Source organism: Pagrus pagrus (assembly GCF_965226575.1).
Source record: "Pagrus pagrus genome assembly, chromosome: 22".
NCBI lineage: Eukaryota > Metazoa > Chordata > Actinopteri > Spariformes > Sparidae > Pagrus > Pagrus pagrus.
The window spans coordinates 19999611-20025386 of record NC_140204.1 but is presented as its reverse complement, the minus strand read 5'-3'; the positions used below and the strand labels follow the sequence as shown (position 1 = coordinate 20025386).

Below are 25776 nucleotides of genomic sequence, written 5' to 3'. Positions count from 1 at the left end.
GAAATATCTCAAACACTCATAGGTCATTGGACTGGCATGAAATTTATCTGTGTAACCAGAGGACGAATTCTGATCCACTGAGTTTTCCTCTGTTGCCACGACCAAGTTCAAATCTTTACTCATCCAATGTAACATCTCAACATGTACTTGAGGGATTGGAGCAACATTTGGTACATTCACGTCTCCCTGAGGGGAACTGTGAAAGCTTTTTTTAGTTACCATTCTGTACATACAGTAGCATTTAGCTCAAAGCCCCCTTTGCCTAAGTGCAGCCTCACTAGCAAGGTCCACCAGCACTGTGTATAACAAAAGTTAACCTGACGTGCCAGATGGTTTGTTACACGGAAACATCTGGAACAACGATTGGACGAACCATCTGTCTATCACGGGCTAACTCCTCCAGCGTACGGTGACGTGTTCACTGACATCATGTCATAAAAGTCTACTTTTCTAAATACTCTATATTATGATGTAGTTGAGTATTATTTATAGCCTACACAAGTCAAGTTACGTTATAATAAAGTAATTGTTTTACACGTTGATAATAAATTGTACAATGCCACGTCTGTATTGCAAATAATTGTGGGTAATTGAGTCAGTGACATCCGGTGAAGTCTGAAGAAAGTCCGCTTGAGGGCGCTTGCCGACTGGATGAAATGTAAGTTCGAGCAGCCTTTAATAATCGCGGACTTCCCGCGAACGCTGCCACATGCAGACGATGGGCAGATGATGATGAGCAGCTTGTGAAAAACACAAAAACACTGCGACCATCAAGACATATTCCATCAGAACATTGTGACATATTGCAAAAGAAAATGTGTTGACGGAGGACTGTGCCGAGGAAAGCCACGGTCTGATCTTGATGAAATTGCAACGCTGACACTATCACCTGACTTTTATGCTCGCTTTGAAAACATTGTGTTGGAGAGTGACGGGAGGTCACAGAAAATAATACGACATGTCCTTTCAGAGGGCATTTCTGCCTTTTCTCATTTCTGAGGCTGAATGGCGTGACCACAACTCTATGAAATTAAATCGCGAGTTTAAAGTTTCTCCTTGTTATTTGCGGTAGATGACGGCGCCACAACATTTTTGTCACTTCTTCGACTAAGCTGTAATGTTGAGAAAGGCTCCATAAGGTGCACTGAGGGGCTGCGATGGAGGCGTTGTGGCACTAAGCCTATCATATACACGCTGCATGTGAATGAACAACCTCGGCAGCACAAGCCAGCTGGTGGGAAGAAAAGCTGGATGAGACGCGGCGCCGTATCCTGGGTGAAGTGTATGACTGGCAGGTGAAATCCAAACTTTAATTCGCACTCCGCTCTCCCTCGCATCATTTCCCGGGAGACTTTCGCTCTTTCTTCTCACACTCTTTCGGCGGTTACTATCTAGACAACATCCACGTGGTGATGCAATCTGCACACTCTTTTTGGAGTTAATCAGGTCTTAAACTGCAAAAATATGATATAAAAGCTAATATTGGAAAAAAGCGCATTAAATTTTCATGTATTCCAGCTGTAGCAGGAGTCATAGAGGGGGAGATGATTGCAGGGCTCTTGATTTATTGGTGAAACCTGTTTTTTTTTTTTTTTAAATGCTCACCTCATTAGAATACAGCTAAACAGTCTGCATACTGATGATGAACAAGCCGATGTTGATTTCTTTTACTCTCCCATTTCCCTGCAGTCAGTCCCAGTGACAACAGCAGGTCGTTCGGTCTGAGCACGGCCTGGCCCCTGGAGGCGCCCTCTCTTAAACAAGCCAATGGAGACCTGAGGTTGGGCCCCCACTGGAGGCCCCAGAGCCCGAAGAGTCCCAAAAGCCCCAAAGTCCTGCGCCTTAGTCCCCAGGAAAGCAGGTACGGCAGGATTGTCCTTTACTTTTGCACATAACTATTTTAGATTTACAAGGATTTCATTAATTCGTCACCATATGTAATTGTTTTTTTCCTTTTCTCTTCAGTTTGTCGATGAGGGCCAAGCTCCTGGGGTCGGACAGCAATGAGAACGGAGATTCCAAGGATGACTTTGAGGAGTACAGACCCTCCACGCCCAACCTCCCTGCTCAGAATGGTATCCGACGCCTTCCATCACCACCAACTGCTCGCCGCATATCTTCCATTAGTCACAATTTTCTCTGGCATGAATGTGAATTATAAATAAAAGCTAAATTATTAATAAATGCCTCGTCTCTTTCTCCTTCTCTGTCTTTTTAAAACTCAAGAAATGTATTTTCTCTCTCTGCAGGCTCCTCAGTGAAGGACAGCCTGCGGCTTCCTCTACCTCAGCGAGACTCGTGCAGCGAGGAAGGAGGTTCCTCCCCGGCTGGCTCCCCCAGGCCTGAGAGGGGTTCCCTCGGTGGCCTCGTTAAGAGCACCCACCGGGCCCTGCTGGGCGGTGGCTCCCTCCTGGCCTCCATAGGACTAGGTCGCTGCCTGGATATTCCCCCAAGGGTGCCCCCGCGAACTAACCCCTCTTCCCTCGGGGACCGCACCCCCTCTGAACCAGAGATCTCCCTCCCTAAACCCCTCATTTCAGACCCCCCAGTAGTGGACGATCTCATCACCTTCTCCGCCTCGGAGCTGCTCCCCAAACCACTCTTGGATTTAGCTTTGCAGTACCAAGAACTGAAGCCCCTCCCCCTGACGCCACCTCCGCCGAACCCGCGTGAGAGGAGCGGCCACCGGACGCCACAGATGCCGCAGAGCCCACAGAGCCCGCAGAGCCCCAGGACCCCCTTGCGGCACGGCAGGGCCAGCCCAGGGGAATGGACCCCGTGTTGCCATTCAACTAACGGGGAGCTGGGCTGTGAGGCGTGGGAGCACAAAGCTGACAGGAGGAGGAGGTCCAGCCAAGGCCTGCACGTCTCTCAGCTAGGTCAGTCTGAAATCACCTTGAAGGAACAGTTCACCCAAAACATGAAAAATCTGTCACTATCTACTTACCTCCATGCTGATGGGAAGTGAGGTGAAGGGTGTCCGTAGTCCACAAAAACATTTCTGGAGTTTTTGCAGCAGAACAGCGTTTTTTGGGTGAACTGTTCCTTTAAAGGGTAACTCATTTGGGAGAATCGACACTTCCTGACCTTAGAGTCCTATCAAATGTTATTATGTAGGAAGTCCAGTGTTTTGGCAGCTAACCCACATGGGTCAAAAGTCAGAATATCTTGGCTTCTGCTGCTTTCAGTTAGTTTTTTTCTTCTGCAAGCCTCCCAACTTTACAAAAGTACAATACTTAACTGCAGCCCCTTTTAAAATTACACTCTCCTCTCCAGATCGGATCCATGATTTGGTTTTTAATTTATCTGCCCGCTTCATCTGTATTTCCTCAAGAGCACCAAGCATGTTTTGCTTCTCGGGGAGGCCCCCGCGCTGAAATTGGATCCAACTCTTACCTTGAATAATGTTCCTCCTCAGCATGACAATGTTCCCTCACAGCTCTTTCAGAATTATTATTGTGCCTTTTTTTAGAAAGATCTTTCTGGCACAAGGGAAGCTTCAACGCCGCACAAGCTTTTTCATTTACATCAAAGCTTGTCTTCGGCTATTTGCATATCTCAGGTAACAGCTGGCCCTTCATACCTCACTGTTAATACTCGCTTAGCATAGCTAGCATCCAGTCATCTGTTGTTTCCACCCTTTTTCAAGTCAGAGTTTTCTTTTATTGCTAAGTTGAAGATGAATGCTAAACATCCGGCGGCACAGCTGAGGTCACGCAGGCAGAAAGTGCTGGATTCAAAATTGCTAATAATCTATTCTTGACTTCACTGCCACCTCCTCACATATAGTTTGGGAGTTTGGCTGGAGCTTCAGGAGTATTTGCCTTTCAGTCTGATCATCCCCTCACATGGAGGCATGTCAAATGTGTGCCTATGTGCCATGTGTAAAGGATGACACATGAAAAATGATAACATTCAAGAGGGATTTGCATTCATTTCCCCTCAACATCACAGAAGTTATTATACTATATTCATTTTTCTTGTGGGGCATATTTATGCGTTTGTTTTAATTCATGAGTGTCATGCTAACAGACATTATCTGCATATCAGCAACACTTACATTTACAGTACATTCACATTCGCATGTTTTCCCAAAGACCATTATGCGTTTCTTAGAAGCACTGGCACAGTTTAGAGCCGCGATGACGGAGGCGTGGGTATCTCTTGTTTTAAGAGCGAGTGGGCTTTACGAGGGCTTTAAGAGTGCCCCATGGTAACATTTCACACTCTATATCTGGTCCGCTTGACTCACAAAGCCTCGGATTCTCCACAGAGAGGTTCTTACAGCTCTGCCCCCAGGTACCGAGCAGACATGCCTCGCCTGTTCCGCCGCTAACAACCGTAATCTCACCAAAACCGCATGCGCTCATTACATCGGTTGCGCAGAGGCAAAAAAAAGCCACACATAATTAAACCGCGAGTGTTTTAGCTAAACATCTTATTATGTTTATTGACTGTAATGACTCAGATACATAGACAGACCGCCACAAGGTTGCTGGCGGTGAATGCGTGCTTGAAAAGAGAGAGATGAATGCAGAGGATTCCTTCACGGGGCATTTTTTCGTCTGCTCTCATGTGACTGCTGATTGCTCTTTCTCGTCGGCTGAATGGCTGAGCAGCCTTGGAGAGTCGCTGCTGATGTAAATAACGCCATTTGGCAGACGCATCACATTTGGAAGTAGCAAATGTTCATTCAGGATGATTTATTTGGAGTTTAATGGTCTTGTCAGTGCTAATTTACACTTGCTGTTTGCTGCCGTTGCATCTCTGTCAACTAGTTACACAGCCCTGTGTTATACTTAATTGAGACTAATTGCATCAACATACTCTGCTCGTGATTGTTCACTTCTTTTGCAACAATAATGAGCCACTTTCATGTTTCTGTTTGGATCGATTTCATCACACAGGTTCGCGTGTTATACTCAATATAAGACAGCTGCAGGAGTGCAGAAAGAGCAACACAGCAGTTTGAGAGTCATTTGCAAATGAACAATTAAAAACTCCGCGAGCGAGAAAAGTGAAGGGCAAGGTGATGTAGAGGTCTAATATGTTGAATATTCAGCCGTTCTCTGATGTTGTGTCTTGTTAAAGGGGGAACTCCACTGATTTTACATAAAAAGGTCAGTTTACTTGTCAAGGGGAGAACAACTTAGTCTCCCGCGGCGCTGGAGGAGCTTTCTGAAGTCCAGATGAATAATCCTGATAATGTCATAGTGATGTCATTTGGGTTATTTTGGGTTAGGCTCAACACCTCACGTATTTTGACAGAATGGAGTTTGAAAGATGATGGAAATCAGCAGGCAGGGATGGTCCAATGAAAGATGCTGTTGAGTTGCAGTTTGGCAGTTTAGCACTAAATGGTTGGAGTAGCCCTTTAATGTTGTCTCTTTCTGTTCTTTCTAGCTTTGGACCTGCCCTTGTGCCAAGACACGCAGGACCCTGATGACAAACCTACTTTCCACCCCAACCCAGCCCTCTGGAGCCCCAAAACCCGCCGCCTTGAGGTCAGTGTCATCCCCCGTCCCCGCCCATCCCCCATCCGCCCCCGCATCGACCCGTGGAGCTTCATCTCAGCTGGTGGCGGAAACTCAGGTGGCGGCCGCAGCCCGAACCGCTCGGACAGCAACCTTCTGGGCTACCAGCCCTCCCCTACCAACCCTTTCCACAACTGTGACCCCTTCCCCTCGCCCGACTGCGACCCATTCACCCTCAAGGCTGACCCCTCTAGCGCCTCGGACACGGCTTCACCCTTTGACCCCTTCTCGGCGCCCTTTCCCACCTCCCGTTCTGCACCCTGCTCCACTAACGGCTCGCCCACGCTGCCCTCATTCCGCATAGCGCCCCTCAACCCGGCAGACTCTCCCCTCATCGATCTTGGCTGGGCGGCTTGCGGCAAGCCCCCGGATGGCACCAAAGAGAGAGTTCACCCGCGCAGGACACTGGGTCTGAAGCCCTTCAAGTCCCCGACGCAACTCAGAGACGACAGGTTCTAAACCTGTGGCGAGGCCGTGGTTTTTACCGCAGGAACACAGTCCAGAACCCTCTCCACTACTTGGAATCTTTTTTTTTTTAAACGCACAGCCATCACTCAACCCACTGAGGGAGGTTTCCCCCCGTGGGAGCCTAATTATGCAGGTCTTATTTATACGCCAGCCTGCCGCTTTGGAAAGCAGAAAGCCAGTGAAAGGTGGTACATTGGATTGTGGGAAAGCTGCCTTTGAACCAATAGCTGGTGCCCATTTCATTCTCCCTCTCTATCTCTGTTTCGCTATCCCTTTGAAGGAGCAGAACACAGATCACTAGTCCCATCTTCAGATTCTATCAGACTGCTCATATCACCTGCTTTCATCTCCCCCCTACCTTTGAAGCATTGTGACAATGCAGAGGTGGATAAGGCGACTTGCACAGCTTCATCTGCCTCTACCTCTCTGCAGGCTGAAAGCATTCAGGACAATGGAAAATTGGAGTGCCTTATTTCGTGAAGTGTTTTTAATATATATCTTTTCAAGGTTCCTTGAATGGTTAATCTTGTGCGTAGGGAAGATGCTATGAATTTGGCTTAAATTTGAAAATCAGCTTAGCATTTCTGTGGAAGAAAACGTTGTCTGTGTGTGCGAGTGCATGTGTGTCTAGACTCATTGTTCAAGGAAAAGCTGACTGTTTTTTTGTTTTTTAAGCACTGTCTGCCTGTTGCATTATGGGAGAAAGCTCTCAGAGTGGATATTCCAGGCCACTTGTGAAATCCAAGACTAAAACCATGACCCAGGCATTCCACTTGGAAGCAGATAACATTCCAGTCACATTCCCGGGGAAATGCCAGGGATTGGACAGATTCATTTGGTTGGCAGGCTACACAGCACAGGAAACAAGACGGGGGAGCCCTCTGCATTCCCTTTATATGCCAAAGAATGCCTCTGTGACAGTGTAAGGGCTAGGACAAAGAGCGTTCAAAATTAATTGTTTTTACCTCCATGGAGCGCCAAACGGGTGGGGACAGCACAGAGGGAGTTCAAACATTACTTTGATACACTTTTTCTGTGGTTATCTTTGGATCCAGACTGTCTTATCTCCACCTGCCTGATGCTGTAGGAAGGTTCAACCAAATACATTTAAGTATTTGCAAATACAACACAATGTCAGTGTGGAAGCTTCATCGAGTACTTTATCTGTACAGTCCACTGGAGCAGTACCAGCCTCCCAAAGCCATCTGACAATTTGACTTCTCTCCTTGACCTTATTGAACAAACACACCTGTCACTCAGCTGTCATCAAGTAAAATACACTTTGTCTCAGCCTACCGCTAAAAACGTGCTGTCTTTGAACTAGTGTTTGTCCATTCCGGGCCACTGTAGAAGCATGGCAGTGTAACGTGGCGGACTCCGCCTCAACACAATGACTCTCAGTTTCAGATGATCATACACTGAAACATGGCTTTGACTATCAGATTCCATTTCTTCCAATAAACCCCCTTAAATAGCTCCAAATCCATGTATGTGAGCGCTAGAGCTGCTGGTTTGTGGATTTTGTTACCATTGGACACTCTTTCCCCTTGTTTCAGGTCTTTATGCTAAGCTAAGCTAACTGTTTAAGAGTTTCATGAAGGGTAACAAGCATCAAAACATTCTCTGATTACTTACTTTTCTCGTCAAATCTTAGTACATGTATTCCAGACTTGATGCTGGCTGGTTTTGTAAGACTACAGTAGGAGGGCTCCCGAACTCTTGTCCCTCTCAGTTTGTTAAAAAATCCATCCTAAACCATTTGAACACCTCTGTAAAAGATCCTGTGGATAACCGTGACGCTGTGTTGAGAGAACAGATACAGCAGAGAAAGTTAAGCACTGAACGTTAACACAGAGAGAAATTCATTGCAGAGATATCAATTTTTCCACCAGCAGCAGTCTCAACAGTGCTGAATGCACCGGAGCAGCAACAACACCTCCACTTTTGGTTCACTATCACAACTGATTGCTCTGTGTACTAAATTGAACACGTTCAGAGGGAAAAATACTAAATTTATAAGAATCCTGGCTCTAAAAAAACTGGTTCCCAAGCATGTTGACCATTAACACAAGTGGTATACGTTCAGCAGCTGAAAGAGACCCCACTTGGCACCAAGTCGTCCCTGTTCCCCACGTCTTTGCCGGAGCATTACGAGGTACAAATACTGATTGGGTTCATCACTGACACCGTGTCATTGGAAGACAATAACGGCTTTGTTCTGATGAAGAGAGAAAAACCTCGTCTCCAAAGGGGGAAAGCGTTGTGATTAGCCTAATAATCCTACAGACGAACAGAGGCGGCTGATAGTGATAATTAGCCTCTTGATAAGAGCAGAGAGCATTAACAAAGCGTTCAGATACTTGCTTAATTAATTGCCCCGTCGTTAGGAAAATGCCCTGCGTCCTCCTCGCAAGGTGTCGAGCTGCTTCCTTCATCAGTTTATGTCTCGTTTTAAAGCTGTGCCTCGTTTTTCAATGCGCGAAGCTTCAAAGACAGGTTGAGCTGTCGTTCCTCTCTCTTCCTCTCTGTTGCCACTGGCTGCTCAGCTGCTGACCGGATGAAATCCTCACCGTCGAGGCTCACCTTCGTCTGCCTCCTTCCCCCTCAGGTGATGTGGGAGATTTTTTCTCTCTTTATTTCTCCTCTCACTCTTACTCCTTTGCTTCCTTCTTCTCTGGGACATTTTCTCCGAGGGCAGTTTTGTCCGGACACTGTAGAGTATTCAGTTCAGGAGCAGCCAGGTATCTATCCAGGAAATGTAGTGCTCATTTTATATGCACATTAATGTGAGTGGCCACAGATTGGGTAATGGTTAATTAAACTTTAATTAATGGTTACTTGACTGTTGACTATCATTGAAATGCTTTATCAAACATGTATTAAGCAGTTGTAAAGGTTTACAGACATCAGTTGCAACACTGTAACGGCTCTCCAAGTAATGTTTATAGATGAAATATTCAGTATTAATGAAGCATTTACAAAGTATCATAAACATAATTTGCAACGTTACAATAGACAGTTGCTTAATAATTAATTTATAACAGTTATTTCACAGTTATTAAACAATGAAATGCTTAATAAACCATTTATTAAGCGATTGTAATGGTTTATAAGCTTCAGTTGCAACTTCATCATGGCCTCCTGATGCACTACACAGTAAGTTCACTGTATGTATTTATTAACCATTTACAGTATTATCAATATCAGTTGCAACTTTACAATAAACAGTTGCTTAATAAATGTTTTATAAAGCATTTGAGTGCTCGTTAACAGGGAAGTTACCATAAATCTAAAGTGTCTTAATGGCAGAACAATTATAAAGTGTTACCAAAGATAACACAACACCTCCGCACATTTGGCAACTGCTGCATAAAATGCGTCAGATTGTCTATTTGGGAAAGAGACAATTGTTGTCAGTCGAACGAGAACTCTAGAAGCTGTTAAAAAAAACCTGACACGCTCTTTATTTGAAGCTAACATCTGTGTTGCGAATGGCAATGGAATGAAAAAAAAAGCAGCAGCTGTGACATTGTAATGGTTTCCCTTTTGTGTCTTGCAGACGAAGGCGTTATGTTCTGAGAAATAATACATCCAACTCTCTGAACACATAGCCTGCAAGTTTGTGAGCCGACAGTCGGAGTCGGACAGGAGCACCCAAACAATTGTTTTGTGTTGACCTCAGGTCCGTTCGAACAACTCGCCTGTCATTACTCGGATGCGAGCGCTGATCTTCCTTCATGTTTTCGCAGAAGTGTGAGGTTTAATACAGAGTTTTCTCCCCGTCAGCAGTGTTCGCCACCTCCCCTCGCTCTCTCGTCGTCTTCACCGGCATTTCGCAGACGTGACAAGTGATGAGTTATTGCCTCGTCTCGACGTGTCGACACACAAAGCCACAAGAGCTGTCCTCTGATAGTCATTAGGCTCGGATAGCTGTTATTGTCAACAGAGCTCTGTGAGGAGAAAAGATAGATGAAGGAAATGGAGATGATTGAAACCTCTGGCAGATTATTTCTGTCACAAATTGTTGCGTGTGTGTCAAGTATCCACTTCAATCTGCCACTCACGTCTTGTCTGTTTGTTCGCTCCGTGCTAGACTCTAATTTTCCCTCAGACCTGATGTTGAAAAGCATTACCTGCCATTTTCAATCAACCTCGTGCATGTTGAGTGATTGACTGCATAAAATATTGCTTGCAATAACAGGAGCCACTGTACTTTTCACATACGATGAAGTTGATGCTTATAGTCAGAGTTGGAATCAATTTCCTCCTGGTCCATCACCTTCCTGCTGAGAAATTACTTTTACAGAAATATCTTGGTGTTGTTTTTAGATGAACAACATACTCCTACATTGGCTGTAGCCCGTGGGACACGTTTTAGGAAGTCTTTTGCGGACATGAGTGTCTGATTTTTGGTTTTGGCTGTCTGATTTAGGGACCATAACCGCCTCTCGTCTGCAGGAGCCGACAGCAAACACCCCAAAAAGAAAGTGCTGATAAGTTGTTTGTGACGCTCTGATCTTCCAGGCGTCTCCCCCCATCCGTCACAGCAAATCAGCGTCCCGAGTGCAAACTGACAGCGAGAATGGAAGTGAATTCTCTCCAGGAGAGACTGTTATCTGGCCATTGTCGATCCGCTTTCAGCACCCACAGTTGAAGGGAGCAGACATGATTTGACGATCTAAATTCAGAGTTCAAGTTCTGGCCCCTAATCAGTGAATGGCAAATGGTCAATACATTACATGAATAAAAGCTAATGAGACAGCACAATAGAGGAACTGGAAGCCCAGAAAGCCCTCATCGTGCCAAGAGGCTACGTTTGAGTGGTGGCTGTGTTTTAGAGTTTCCGATGGGAAAAATCAGAGCTATTATGAAAGTGTATTATCTGAAAGTTAGTTATTTCCTGTCTATTTGACGGGGTCACAGTTAAAAGTGTTGTCTAATGCGACCATCCATCAGCTTACACTCACTCTTGAGGCTTAATTTGGCTTTGTGAGCAGTTGATATGTTTACATGCATAGTAATTATCTGATCTATCCTGATTAAGCCATTTATTCAGCTGCAGTGGTCATGTAGCTCATGACTCAAATCTGTAATAACACCAGAAAAAATATTGCCAGCTCCTTGTAACTTTCCACATCTGTATTTTTATGGCCACAGATGTTGTCGTGCCATGTGGCAGTTTGTTTTGTAGTATGGAGCCCCAAAACTGATAAAATGTAGTGAAAGGTTATCAGACAAGTCAACAATATAACTGAAAACATCAGTTAATAACATTTACTTGTTAAAAAAACTTTATTTTCTTTATTAACTTTAATTAGCTCATTTTTATTTTCAAACTCATTTTGGCTAGCTAGCTTAGCTGAAAACATTGTTAGCTACGTAGCAGAAGCTAACTTTTGTCATAAAACCAAACCAGCTGGGGCAGTTTAAAGCTTTATAGTATTACACCACATCTCTACTGATAACTTTTGACCACATGTTGTTAATTTTGGGCTCCACAGTTTTAACTTCCTTTGTTAAATCAGGACATAAGTCGGCCTAAACTAGACAATATGAAAGTATAAAAAGGCTGCAGACATCTTAATCTTTCTAATACGTAACCGGTCGCATTTCTATTCCCTAATTCTGTTTCCGCCGCCGCCATGCAGAAACTTGAGTAATATTTGATTTCTAAGTATGTCACGATGGCCTCAGGGGATTGTAGACATTAATCGAGGCAGTGTATTTGTCACAGTGACAACATAGTAGTGAGTGATGGTGGTAGAGGCAAATACTTTTCTCTGATAATAATAGGATAGGACATGTGCTGCTGGTGTGTGATTGTGGTTCACCGCTAACCCCGAGAATGTAACTCCCTCATTAAAGTGATGTCTAAGTCTATCAGCTCGAACGACAGAGAGGGTGGCAATGGCTGAATGTTGTTACTGCACAGCCTTCTGGGTAAACTTCCCACGCTTTCAGATAGAAACGGGTAAACCTCGGTTACTGGGGGAAAATGTAATCCCGTTAACTAGTCTGAATGCTTGAATTTAACCATCACTGTGTCACGCAAAGTAACACAGCAAGTAAAACCAGGAGGGCACTATATTGCTTAAACTACTGCAGCTCCGGTTAAATAACGCCTTCTCTCCTTCATGGTTTCTGGGTGAATTGGAGAAGGATCCAACAAAGATGGAGAGAAAAATCCGGCTGAGCACGCGTCACATTCATTTTATTGATGAAATCTTACCTTGGTGGGTCAGTGAAGAGTGAATTCTGAAATGACAAAATAAATGGCCTGGCATTTCAATGGCTTTCACCCCATTTACCTTTGCTGCCCTTGCTTGCTTGTGTTCAATTAAGTGGAGGTTACAAATATACCTGGTTATCAGACTCGATTCAGCTGTCTCACGGCCAGCCGTCAGCGCCAGAGACACATTATTGCTCGTTCTGGCCCGTATTAAACCGAAACACCTGCCCAGGCCTTTGTTTGGCATTAACAGGCCGAGACCAAATGATCAAATATGACCTTTCATTGACTGTACAGGAATTGCGCATCCCAATAGAGACGTGGACAAAAGCCACGTCTGCAAGAGACACCGCCAGGTGCGTAAGCTAATGCTCGTTCTCCCATCGTGTTTGTATTATTCCTAATTCTTTTCATTCTGTGCATCCAAGGTCACCATCTGCTGTCCTCTTTTTCTGTAACAACGAAAACTGAATGAATGGGAGCCACGTAAGAAAGACCAATTCGTTTCCAAGACCACAGTGACGGCTCCTGGAGAAGGCTGGCGCTCTGTTTAGAAAATAAACATGGATTTTATCTATGAGGCTGTTAAGTTCAAGGCCCACACACACTCATCCCCCCCTCCACTCGACGGCGCACAACAGCCCCACGGTCGTGATTATTGTTCTGCCTAGCTATTGACACTCAATTACCTTGTGATCTTCCTGGAATAGAAGCCGTTCAATCTGTAGATTTCTGTTTCTCGAGTGTTAAATGGGTGCGCTGCAAGCCAATTGGTCGAGTTAACAGCCCTTGTGTCTAAAATATAGAGAGAGCAAAATGAATTACGGTTGTCTTCTCAGCATTGTTCGCAGATAAAGGAGTGAAATAGCTTATTTTCTTGGCATTTTTCTTAATCATATACGTGTGTCAGGCCAGAGAGTACAACCCATTTCACGTCCTTGAAGCTTATTGGTGTAGTTACTATTTAAGCCAAGTGCATTTGCTACACCAGTGGCAGCGGTATGGAATTTTTCACCCACCTCACATATTTTTCCAATCAATGCATACCATTCGAAGAGTTTGCATTTTCAACATTCTTCCCTTAATGTGTTTTATGAATGCCTTTTCAGAGACAAATCAATTGCCCAGCCCTCGTATGTTACTTCTCTCTAAGGCAGTGCCTTCAGTGGTCAATGGCACAAATCCTCCCCTGGTGATTCTGTTCCGATTCTTTGTCAAACTCCAGTTGTTGGTGCATCACATCCATTTTGTTTTGCTTGTTGTTTAGTATGGAGCCCCAAATCTGACAAAACAGAAAAGATCATTCTTTTCTCGTGTATCTTCATTCTCTCAAAGGACGGCAAAGCCTAAATTGGCACAAATTTGCATAACATAGTTCAAATATGTTAAAACGTTGTGTCTATGTAGACCAGTCGTAGCTCCAACTCCAGTGAAATTAGTTGATTTAAATCTAAAATGTTGGTGTGACGGACATAGACAGTTAGTCTCTCTGGCATTATTTAAGTTTGTTACGCGAAGAAAACTGGGTCGTTCAACTGGACAAAACAATTACATTCTAATTAAGTCAGCAGCGGCACACTTGTCAGTGTTGCCAATGGTAGTAAATGTTGCCCAAATATGCAATGTTGTAAATTGACGTGCACACATGTAGTGAAAGCCTAGGTGGCTAAAATGTCTGGTTTAGTAGTATCTTGGACTAGGGTTAAGACTACTGCTGACACTTAACCTTTTTAATGTCTTCTTTAGCTCAAATATACTTCAGGGTTAAAGATTTCACTTAGGCTCGCGGGTATTTAACAGCTGGTGGTCTCTTTCAGGTGCTCATGCTTGGGCTCAAATGACTGAACTCTAAATGATCCACGAAGGCAATTTGAAACGGTTAGGATGGCACAAATCCCCACGACTCACTGGTCAAATCTCTTCCACTCATTGCATCACAGTACTGTAAAAGGCTTTTTCCTTCTGACAGCTTACTACCAGCCGGCTAAGGACATTTCCAAAATTCATAAAAAAAGGGGGGGGGGGGGGGGGTTTGTAAATGGCCATCTTTTTACACACTGGATCAAAACTATTTCTAGATGGCCATGGACGCAGTCTACGTTAAGATGATGGATTGATTTCTTCATATGAACAAAAACATTTTATAGGTTTTCACTGGAGTATTTAAGATGTACGTATGGGTGCTTCACATGAGGCAGATTAACTTCACATTCCAGTTCTTTAATTTGATCACATCTGTATTCAAATCATTCCTCTACAAGCCCCAGTATTTGTGTGTAGCAGAGAATTCAACAGAATTGCCTGGTAGAGCTTGAAATCTGGTTCTTGTGCAGCAAACCCCAGACCTAAATTGCAGTCTAATGTCCCCTTGGGGCACCCATACAGATTTTTTATGTGCATTAAACTGCTAGACAGAGCTGAGGATTTTGTCACTACCTTCAAGTAGAGGACAAGGTCGTCCGGTTCTCTGTCTTTGTATCTATTTGCTTTTATTGTAAGTGTTCCAGATTCATTTCCATGTCTGTTTTGTGTTTTATTACAACCTAGGCGATGTGATAACGCAATTGTTGCATTGCCCTGGCAGCCATTTTTACATCTCCCTCAGAACTGTCTCTGCTCAAGCGAGCTGGAGGTTTTTTTGCGGTCGTCGGGCTTTGAAAATTCGTTATTGTTGCATTTTTTGTGAAATCTCGCACTGGGCTGGGCCTAATCAACTGTTTTTATTGTTGTGTGTCAAGAGGACTGTTTCTGTATACAGTATGTGAAAATGTTTTTATTCCTCTTGACTATTATAATGGGTTTTAACCTGTGGAAAAAAAAAAAAGCTCAAAAAGAGATCAGACCAAATAAAATGTAACACTCCTGACTCGTTTGTGATCTTATTCTTATCATAGTGGAAAAGGTGGAACAACAAGTAAAGTTGATTGATTGTGTTGGTGTACCTATGTGGTGATTGTCATATTCAGGCACTTTTTGGACTCACTGTAATATCAGATGCCAGTTAGAGTGTACAAAACCTTTTAGCGTCCTATTTGTAGTCAGCAGTGGAAGGCTGAAAATGACACACATGTAATTATCTCCCTTGCTTGTTTTGCTTTGATGCCGGTAATTATATTATGATGTCAACATAACGGTTATTATTATTCTCACGACGAAAGTTCTGATGTTGTTAGGTATGGCAAAATTATTATTTCGTGATGGAGTCACTATTTAGTTGCTGTTGCTTTTGCTCATTTTACATGATCTTCATCAGCAGATTATCTTATTGCCATATGTCTGTTTGATCATTAAGACCAATGTTTTCCAGTAAAGGTACAATACTTTGATACTTTTACAATACCGGATGTTTAAATCGATGCAATATACAAATTCAATAGTGTCAAAAGTACCGAAGCTATGAAAAAAAACAATCTATAATCAGATTTTCGAGGCTGCACAGACGCTAACATCACTACAAATAATGTTAATGTTAATTGTTTTATTTTTTCTATCTTGTGTCTCAAAAGAGGTATCAAGTATTGTTTTTCTAGAATACTACTGTATCAAAGTTTTAAAATTGAGTACTGTGACAATCTTATTTTCTAGTCATTCTTTTCTCGGGAAAAAGAATGGCCTTTTAATCTTAACATCTAGAGATTTTTCCGCTTGATAATGAGATTTTAAGGTCTCAGTCAAAATTATTACAATTCGTACTCTTGGGAACATGACTGTACCAAATGACTTTGCAATTTATCCAGTAGTTGTTGAGACATTTTGCTCTGAAACAAAAATGTCAACCTGCTGATGACACTAGAGAAAAAGTCTGAATTACCAAAGTCATAAGGATTCATCCTCCGTTGATAAAGAATACCTGTGTGAATTTTAATGGGTCCTGGTTGTCAGGATATATATCTTTGGACTGAAGTGGTGGGCCAACCAATCCTAATCTATATACTGACAAACTGCCTAGATAAATGTATCTGCATGTGTCCCGTATGGCTTTCCATAGAAACCTCTAGGGGGCAGTGCCAGTACCTGATCCATAGTAGAAATCCGATCTGTTCTTCTCATGTGAGTGGTTTGGCAACACATCCTCATACCTAAACGATTGAATGGGTCAATTGCTGGTCACTTCCAAAATGAGATATATCGCATTTCCCAAAACAACATGCAGTGTGCCAGCATCAGACATACTACACTGTCTTCGTACGCTCACAGTCTGGTTAGGTTCAGGTACTAAAACTAGGTTAGGTTCAGGAAAACATTGTGGTTTGGGATAAAATAACTGTTACTTATGTAACTTCAGTTACGAACGTACCTGTTACCTACGTAATTGCAGTTCCATCATGTACATGCTGTAAGTTAAAGCAGTGCACCATTTACTTTTGAAAACACACTGGACACAAACAGTACTACTGCGCCGACTTCCTCCTTTACCACTGTAATAATTACAAGGACCACAAGAGGTCGCCACCTGACAAACAAATGTCAATATGGTTTGTAATAAGCTGCTTTCATAGTTGACCTATATGGTCATTTTTCTTATGAGGATGAGCTTGGTTGGGGATTGGTTAGGGTTAAAATTACCCATTGGCATATATAGTATTGGTCAGGCATTAGCACCTGACCTAAGGGATCGGGAAGCTGGCACGAATCAGCTACTGACAGGCATATGTGACCATTTGCATCCAGTTGACAGCTCCTTATGACACTGCATCTAAAACAATGTCATTGAATAAGGAAATATTCTGTTATTACCCTAATAAGACATCTTTTCATATCATTTACACTCCATTACATGGAATGAAGACTGCCACGGCTCAGTGGCAATAATACCTTTGTGCGTGTGTGTGTGTGTATCTTCTATTTCTGTACCTGCAGTGAAGATGTTTTGGCAGTGGTGAGAACTGCTGCTACATAACAGGTGATGACAGGGTGAGGAAAGCGTTTGGCATGTGTGTTTTTTTTCCTAAACACCACACCACCACACACCAGTGACTGCACTCACGCGCTTTCTTCTTCGCAGGGTTAGTGTCTTGTCGGACCAGATGTTTCCTCTCTTGCAGCGTGTGACTTCGCATGTCAAGTGAAAACGAGATACGATGCAGCAGAGTACATAATGAGAGCCTCTGATGTTTTTGACCCACATCAAACCATTTACACTTCCAATCTTTCCTTGACTGGGAAGATTTTAAGTTCATAATGACGAGGATGAAGCCTAATATTAACTTTCTGGAGAATTCAATAACAGTAGAATTAAGCTATTAGTCACTTTGTTAGAAACACTTTCAGGCACACCGGGGACTCCTTAGAGTCTCTGAGCTACTGAGATATAATTCGCTCACAGATACGTAAGTGTATTTATATGCATCCAGACTGCAAATTTAGTCTGATATGATATTTGAACACTTTGCACTGGGATAACAGAAACCGGGGCTGCGAGAAATTGCAGCCAATCCGGCACAGCGGCGAGCTAACATCAAATATGAAATCTCTCCAGAGAGAGGTCATCATCTCAAACATGAATCTGTTTGAAGAATGAGAGGAACAACGTGGGGCGGTGGAGGGGGCTGGGTGGGCGTACACGCTGAGACACGTTGCCGCACTTTACTACGACTCTCCCCTCTCATCAGGACTGTCAGTCAACTGGGTAACACAGAGAATGGGGAATCAGCGGCGTCAGCGAGGAGGTGATGGAGAAACTCTGCAACGGGTGACCCTCCTCTACCCTGGCACAAGTCTCCAAGGCTCTTGTTGCCATGGACACTGAATGAAAGTCTGTAAAGCGCAGTGGTGTGGCTCTGCAGTGCCTTCACACTGAGCACTTCATGTTTATTTATTTTTCACTTCTCATTTGCTTTGTTATTAATATGATTTATTATATATAGTCGATTGTGTTAATAGAGTAAATGTTATACAGCGTGTATTATTTATATACTATTATTCTATTTCATGTATTATATTCAGTCAAGTGAATAACAGTAAGGGGTGCATGAAACATAGCAAATCATTTTCATTCAAAACTGATCTGAAAAATGATTAAAGAAAGTCTCTGCTCCCTTGACCTGTGCCACAGACTCTGTGCTTTGCCTTGAGTTACAGCAATAGAGCGTCGGCTTTAAGTTTTCCGTACCCCTTAATGAATGTATCCACATTGAAAATAAATAAAGAGGACGCTTTGATCTATATAAAATATTCAAATGATCCACACGGAGAATACAAACAAATGGGAAAATACTTGGCGGTGTCAGAAAAGTGGCTTATTTGTTGTAGCAGCATGTCTGCTGTCTGCATTTAGCAGTTTGTTTGCAATAACAACTTTATAAGGTGATAAATAAGTCAGTGTTTGTTTTTACAACTTTATTTCACTGCCGAAAAGTAGCTAATAAAATCAATTTATGCAGTTTTATGCCTAATAAACAGGCTGTTTTTTCTACATCCTCCCAACCATTTATCATTTGTAAAATAGTGAAACCCTAATTAAATGTCTTAATCAGTGTATCAAGCTTTCATTTATTGGCCTATTTCATTTAAAATAAAACCGGCCAACAAGTCCAGCAACTTTATATGTTAAGTATATTGATGACACTCCTTATCAAACCTCTCCATGTCCACAATTGACGTATTAACACAACACCTTTCTTCTCTTCACAACTCAACAGATCACATCCAGCATCATCTGTATGTGCAGAGCTGAGCGTCAGATGTTCTAATTTTCGGCTCAATTCAGTAATCAAATCTGGCTCCCACTAGTCAGGGTCTTCTATTCCCCAAAAGAGAATGTCTTATCAACGTTAATGAAGTGTGAGAATGAAGTTTTCTCTGTCTCCCCACATTTCTGTCTGCTCAGCTGCCTTTGAAGTGAAACAATTTAATCGGGCTGAGAAGCAAAATAATCATAAAAAGGAACAAACCCTGATGTTTCCTCAAGATGTGATTAAACTTGATTCCAGTCCTGGAGCGTGGAAGTGTTTCAGATGTTCATCTTTCACTGCGCAGATGATAATTGTTTTGGACACTTAATCAGAGAGTTGTAAGCTCTTTAGCTATTAATTTTCTGTCTGAAATTAATTACAGACACAAGACAAACAATAGAGGAATGGTTAAATTTAGCCCTGGCACTGACCTAAATCACCAAACACATTTAGCATTAGCAAACATGGTTATAAAAATGTTTATGGAGCATTTAACATTACCTGGATTCATAATGTGTCCTGATCTTCATGTTAGGATACATGGGGAAGAGACAGTTTAGTTTATCCTTCTATGTATTCTATCTACCTTTAGGAAAGCAGGTAAGTGGACTCATGTCCTGATCGGGAGGGTTCAGAGGACCTGAGAAGGAGAGTTTTTGAATCTCACAAGGCCGGGGATGACCACACAAGCTCCTGTAAAGACCCGAGAACAAACAGAGGTAACCCAGCACCAGCACTGTGCTCTTTAGGATGCGTTTTTCTGCAAAAACTCGCTGCAAGAGCACAATACAGAGCTCAGTGTGACAAATCTGCAGCTGCAGAGAGAAATTCATTGAGCAAAAGTTGTCTTGGATTGTTCACAGTGAGCAGTGCTCTGTGGACAGATCGGCCAAAAAAATGTAGCCAAACACTTGGCAAAAACAATATCGGTGCTATTTTCGAGAGGGAAAAAGCAATGCATATAAACATCCTGACCTCATCCGAGCTGTGAAACGAGGTGAAGAGAGCATGAAGGTTTGGATCTGCTTTGCTGCCTCGAGTCTGGAACAAACTCACATCGATGGAGCACAAATGAAGTTCAAGTTGTTGCAGGAAATTCTGCAGAATTATATCAGGGGCAGTCGTGAGCAGGATTATACAATATATCTGTGCACAGGCATATTATATATGCTGTATATGTATATCAGCAGTGAGACAGATGGTCATTTGCATTTTGGAAATGACTTAGTCCGAGAGCTGACTTAGACTGGAATGATAAAGCTCGTGGATGGTGCCAGAAACGTCCACTCGTCTTAATGAGAGCAGCACTCAGCAGAGGGTGGAAAAGAGAGAGCCTGAAGTTATTTCTCTTTTTGTCAGGGTTCAGATATTTTAAACATAATGTACACAACATACAACAAATGAAGTTTGGTAGATAACAAAACCCCAAAGAGCGCATGCTGTTATCTTCTTTAGAGGTCATAGTGTCAATTGCAAATGTATTTTAGTATATGCAAAACCAGAGAACAATATCAAATGGAATAACATGGGCCTTTTTTTTTTAAGAGTGGCCCTGTGTCACAAACTAGGAGCTGTTAACACGGACCCACTGCTTATAATTCATTGCCCCATTTAGCCTATTCTGCAGTGTGTTTCTAAGTATCTTCTTTTTCTTAATGTATGTAAAATGGCTGCCATGATGCAGCCCCAGTTGTGTTTATAATTTTATATAATAAATGCTAATTTGCATTTCAAGTCCAACATGCACAAAAATATAGCTTATAGTTGCAACAACTGGCAGTAAAGGATCAAGGGATGACTGTTTAAGAGAGATCTACACAAATTCAGCATCTTACCTTGACACAAATATTCTGCCTTTTATTCTTTACCCGACTTATATAAGATTAATTTAGGAAGGCAGATTTCTACGAAGAGCCATGAATTTATCATGCGAAGGCTAAATGAATTGCTCATTGCTCTGGAATTAACTTACTGCACAAATGAAATCAGACAGGAAACACTTTACTGTCCTTAATTCAAGGTATCACAGCTTGCTAGCTTGCTACTGCATCGTGTCAATTGTTGCTGGTTCAATGAGCAGTGCAACAGGTTATTGAGGATGATCAGTGTTTTGCTAACTGGTAAGCTGCCAGGTTTCTGTCAAGTGTTACAGAAGAAAGGTAAGAGCTCGGTGCAAAAGGAAGGCTGAGTTCTGTGTTCTACTTTGCCCATGTAAATCAGAGCCCTCTTATACTATGTGTTTCTCTCTGGACATGGTATGTTCTTTGGCAACATATACAGTAGCATCAGGTTGGTCTGTGTTCCTTATCTGTGGGTAATGGTGCCAAATGTTTAACTCTGAGGGATGGACACTGCAGTAATGAGATGGACTGTGTATGTATGTGTATTTCTGTGACAGTGAGTGTACAGTGTGGTCTTCATTGCTCCGTATTTATGTGGAAAAGGGAATTTTATTTTACTCTATTTTGCTGCAATATAGAATGATTCCTCACTCAATTCCAAGTTTTGTAAGAACAAAATCAAAGACAAATGTGAAAAAATAAATAAATAAATCACCTGAATCTGCAGCTCCCCCTGGCTATATGTAAGCTTCAGCTCATTGCTCAGGGGTCTGGCTACAGTTTTGGGTCACTCTTACCACTCTCATATTATCGTCTCCGGCATCAGCAGGTAGCTCTACAGAGCTTTTAAATTCACTGCTCAGCACCAAACAGCAGAGAGACACAGTTAGAGCCTAGTTCCCCTCGTGGGGAATACACAGCTGAAGAGACAAACTACCTTCAGGAGTTGGTAGAGACCAAAAACAAAGCTAACAGAGTGAATAGCATTTGTCAGGTGGTCAGAAACACCGCTTCAAATGAATGATAACGTTTTTCGCCAGATTGCTTCAGCTGATAGCTTCAACATGGCTGCATGTCGTCCTCAACGTCTTTAACGTTATCCTTTGTGGCAACAGCAACCATCAAAGTTACGCCCACTAAAAATGCCTGGGCTGTTATTTTGCCTCTGACAGGTTGAGATTGTTATTCTAACAGACTTGAAATGAGCCCATAATGTAAGACATCCCTGAATTGTTAATGAACTGCAACAGCCCTTTCACTTTTGTTCCTATATTTAACTTCACATGTTGTTCAACCCGAGGCTGTCTGAAAGCTTTCTCTGCAGAAATAGGTAATTCTCTGCGGGTCAGAAACTCGTTCGCACAAATGTAGGTGGTGGTAATCAAATCAACAAGCCTTTGTTAAATATAAACCAATATGAAATGGTTCTAATTAGACTCAAAAATAGCTTCTCAAAGGCTGCCTTTACGTGCTGAAAATCACAAAATTAACATTTGCGTCACAGTTTCAGTCCACCTGAGGAGCTTTCCTCGGTAAACTGACATTAACTTCACTCTCCAGGGGGTCAAATGAGACATTTCAGTGAGAGCATTAAAAGCACTTATTTTTCTATGTCCTGCTGCTTTACAGAGTTCTCTCAAGTGTCTGTATTTGCATGCGCTGCCTTCAAAAATATATGATACAAGCTACTGCCTTCTCAATATGCTAAACACACGTTTCTTAGCACAATATGGTAAAAATACCAAAACATTAAGTTGTGATTCATTTTGAGACATTGCGATTGCGACATGATCGATCGATCAATTTTGCATCATGATTTTTATTTTCACTTCTGAAAAACTATTGAAATCATGATGAAGTGACACAGTGAAGGGCCCTGTGTTTGATCATAACAGTGAGCACAAGAACTGCACTACTTCTGTATGAACTTTATCCATAATGTCTCTTCCATTTCCTGCCCCTCTATTTGAAAAATGTCAGAACCTCAGGCTTTAAATCTGTTATGTGCCAGTCTGATGTGTGATATGTACTCTCGCAGCCAAATTACACAAAGTCCTTTTGAGGGGCAAAGAGTGAGCCAGAGCAGGGAGGAAAAAGCCAGTAGTGTGATAAGACTGGCTTACAGCAAATTGACACTGGAACAAAGATGTCCCCAGTGTTGTAATAATGGAAAACCAAGACATCTGAAGCCAACGATAACAGAGCTAATGTTTCAGTCATACTGCACCAAAACTTAGCCAACAGATGAAATAAAAAGTGGGAAATAACACAGTAATGAGATCTTAATAAATAAAAAAAAACATTATTTTAATTAATTAAAAAAGCAATACATAAAATGGACGGTTAAATGGGAAGGTAAATTAAAAAAATGTAATTAATACAATTGTTAATAAATACAGAACAATTAAAACAGATATTAAAAAAAATGTCAGTAATTTATAAAATCTGTCAAAAGTTGCACTTAAGATGGAAATATCATTAAATCAGAACATGCACTGATCCTCTCTCCCTACATGCATTAGCATGTTATGTTTGTGCAGATGTAACCACCAGAGGGCAATGTGTAAGTGCACAGCCACCTCCTGGGGACAGCGACTGCAGCACATAACGGCACAAGACTTTGTGCATTAATCTATTCTATTAATCATCACTGTGGCCTGCCATCTTAACGCTGTGGTTTCCCACCTCACAGCAGCTGGAGGATTGTATATCAACAGAGCATCAGGTCAGAGGTTGAGCATGTCCTTCCTCTTCCTCACTCATCTGGAGTCCCTTTGATGAGCCGCTGTCAGAAATAGCTTTGCACGGCGGGGCTGACTAATGATGTTTTTGGGGAGAGTGGGTCCTCCCACTGCAGAGAGCCGCACACGTTACCGAGGAGGGCTGATTGACAGATTGAGATCTTGGAAATTACAGACAAAAGGTCTTTATGGAAATGTATGCAGAATTAAAATATTACACAGGCTTCAGTCTTCACTCCTTATGATAACACAGTGAGTAAGTGAGTCAAGGCGAGAAGAAAGGAAGCATGGAAATGTCGTTTTGAATCCCAGTAATTCCCACTATTGTTATGAGCTTTGCAAAAACACACACACTTATTAGAAAGGCTTTGTTCAGACGTTCTGAGGTGGTGATTTTTGCTGCAGCAGCCTCTTACTGATCAAACATTCATTTCGCAATTCGTCTCAACATGCTTCACCTGTCTCCGTGCCAAATTGGACACTGTTCGTGCTTGCCTTTGACAGACCTATATGGTTACATAAATTTTTTTTTTTAAAAATCAGCCATCCTGCACTTGATTTCACGACTAAAACGCTTCAACAGGAGCATGTCCGAGATAGCACTGTGAAGTGCACGCCAGCAGTGCACAAACAATTACACAGCAAAAACACCACCACAAAACCTGCATGTTTTGTGGCACCCGATAAGAGAACCCTGCATAAATGTGCCCGCATGCATGAAAGACTTGAGAGGGAGAAGTGTTTGTTGGGTAAATATTCGCGCATGTGTACAGAACAATTACATGCTTCATTGTTGTGACAAAAACGGGCCGAGACAGCAGCTATTTGCTGCTAATTTAGTTTGAGAAGTCCCCAGCAGTGGGGGGATAAATCTCATTGGATACTGTATGTCAGCAGCTACACTCTCCTGCAGGCTGCTGCCGGTGAAAGTGGCTCCACTGTAACTCTTCAGGATGACAGATAAAAATGACTCAACCATACTGGACACTTGGTTTGCTCTAATTACTGTATATTAGGTTCATTGTGCATGATCACATCTTTAAGTTAATTTACTAATGGATGTAAGTTTAACTTCTGATGCATTTTTCTACATTGTGTTGCCTTCAGCCAATTCTGCAGCAGCAGCAGCAGCAATTACCAAGAGAGAGTAGCCTAACAACTCATAAGTTATCTCTGTTGTTATTGATGACAACCTGAGACTGCCTATAATTCAAGCTGGCACCACGACTTGCCTGAATTTTTGTCTTGTTAAGACATCATTTGTCTACAGTAATTGTTTTCGTGACAGTCAGTTACACAGACAAAAGTTTTGTAATCTGAATGTGCGCCCAGAATGATCAGATGACTAATGCACTGAGAGAAAACACAATATCCGTATTTGATACTAATCAGGTGGGTCAATCATCAGCCCGTCTTCGCACACGATACAGGAACAGTGATGAAACATGATCTTGCAATTAGAGCATGGCTAATACTTTTCAAGCAGATTTGGATAATAACATTTAAAGCTGTGAAGCAGCAGCTGGAAGGTATCCAACTGAAAAAATAACCCAGCCACTCCTCCAAAGTAGCTTTTTGCTGGCCAGCTGAGGGATATCTCTGCGGTTAGTTTGCTAAGTTCAACAAAATAAACAACTGCTCTGTGCTGTAACTGTGAGCTTTGTGCTAATGTTAGCCGCTGAGCAATTCTCTTGTTGCCACTGGCACTGTCCTTTGACTGAGGGGCGGTGTGCTTTGTGCTAATGTTAGCCACTGAGCAATTCTCTTGTTGCCATTGGCACTGTCCTTTGGCTCAGGGGCGGTGTGCTTTGTGCTACTGGGTTAGCGGCTGAATGAAAGTCTGTCACATCCGCTGCCACTAACTTGTTTGTTTTGCAGGGGCTGTGTGCTTTGTGCTACTGGGCTAGTTAGCTGCTGAACAGCAACATAATGGACAATTTCTGTGAGTGCAGCACATCACTAACTGTATCCAACTAGCGTTTCCTCATGTCTCATACGTAGGAAAACCCCTAACATCATGATGAACACAACAACGCACATGACTATTTTTAGCATTCACTACTATCAAGCTAATATGTTGGATATGTACATTTTGTCTGCACTTTCTCTTCCTTTCTAGCTCGCTAGTAGCTTTAGTATTACATCTGCCAAGGCTAGGTAGCCTGTCCAATCTTTTCATACGGGCAAACTATTTAATGGGCTTATTTGAGGCCTACAACAGCCACAGATACAGATTCCTCTCTTTTATTAGAGACAGAGCATTTGATGTATTGATTGCTGTCGGAATGT

At 42.5% G+C, this 25776-nt stretch overlaps 1 protein-coding gene across 1 annotated transcript in view; it reads left to right on the top strand.

The window, feature by feature from the left end:
- LOC311252110 (mitogen-activated protein kinase kinase kinase 11) overlaps positions 1–15097 on the top strand; it is a 49325-nt gene extending 34228 nt beyond the window's left edge. The window contains exons 7-10 of the mRNA XM_084344959.1: positions 1690–1861; positions 1966–2075; positions 2250–2879; positions 5404–15097. Of these exons, the coding sequence (XP_084201085.1) occupies positions 1690–1861; positions 1966–2075; positions 2250–2879; positions 5404–5993 (1502 nt within the window). The 3' untranslated portion in view covers positions 5994–15097. The remainder of the gene's footprint in view (positions 1–1689; positions 1862–1965; positions 2076–2249; positions 2880–5403) is intronic.
- Positions 15098–25776: the final 10679 nt, after the last annotated feature.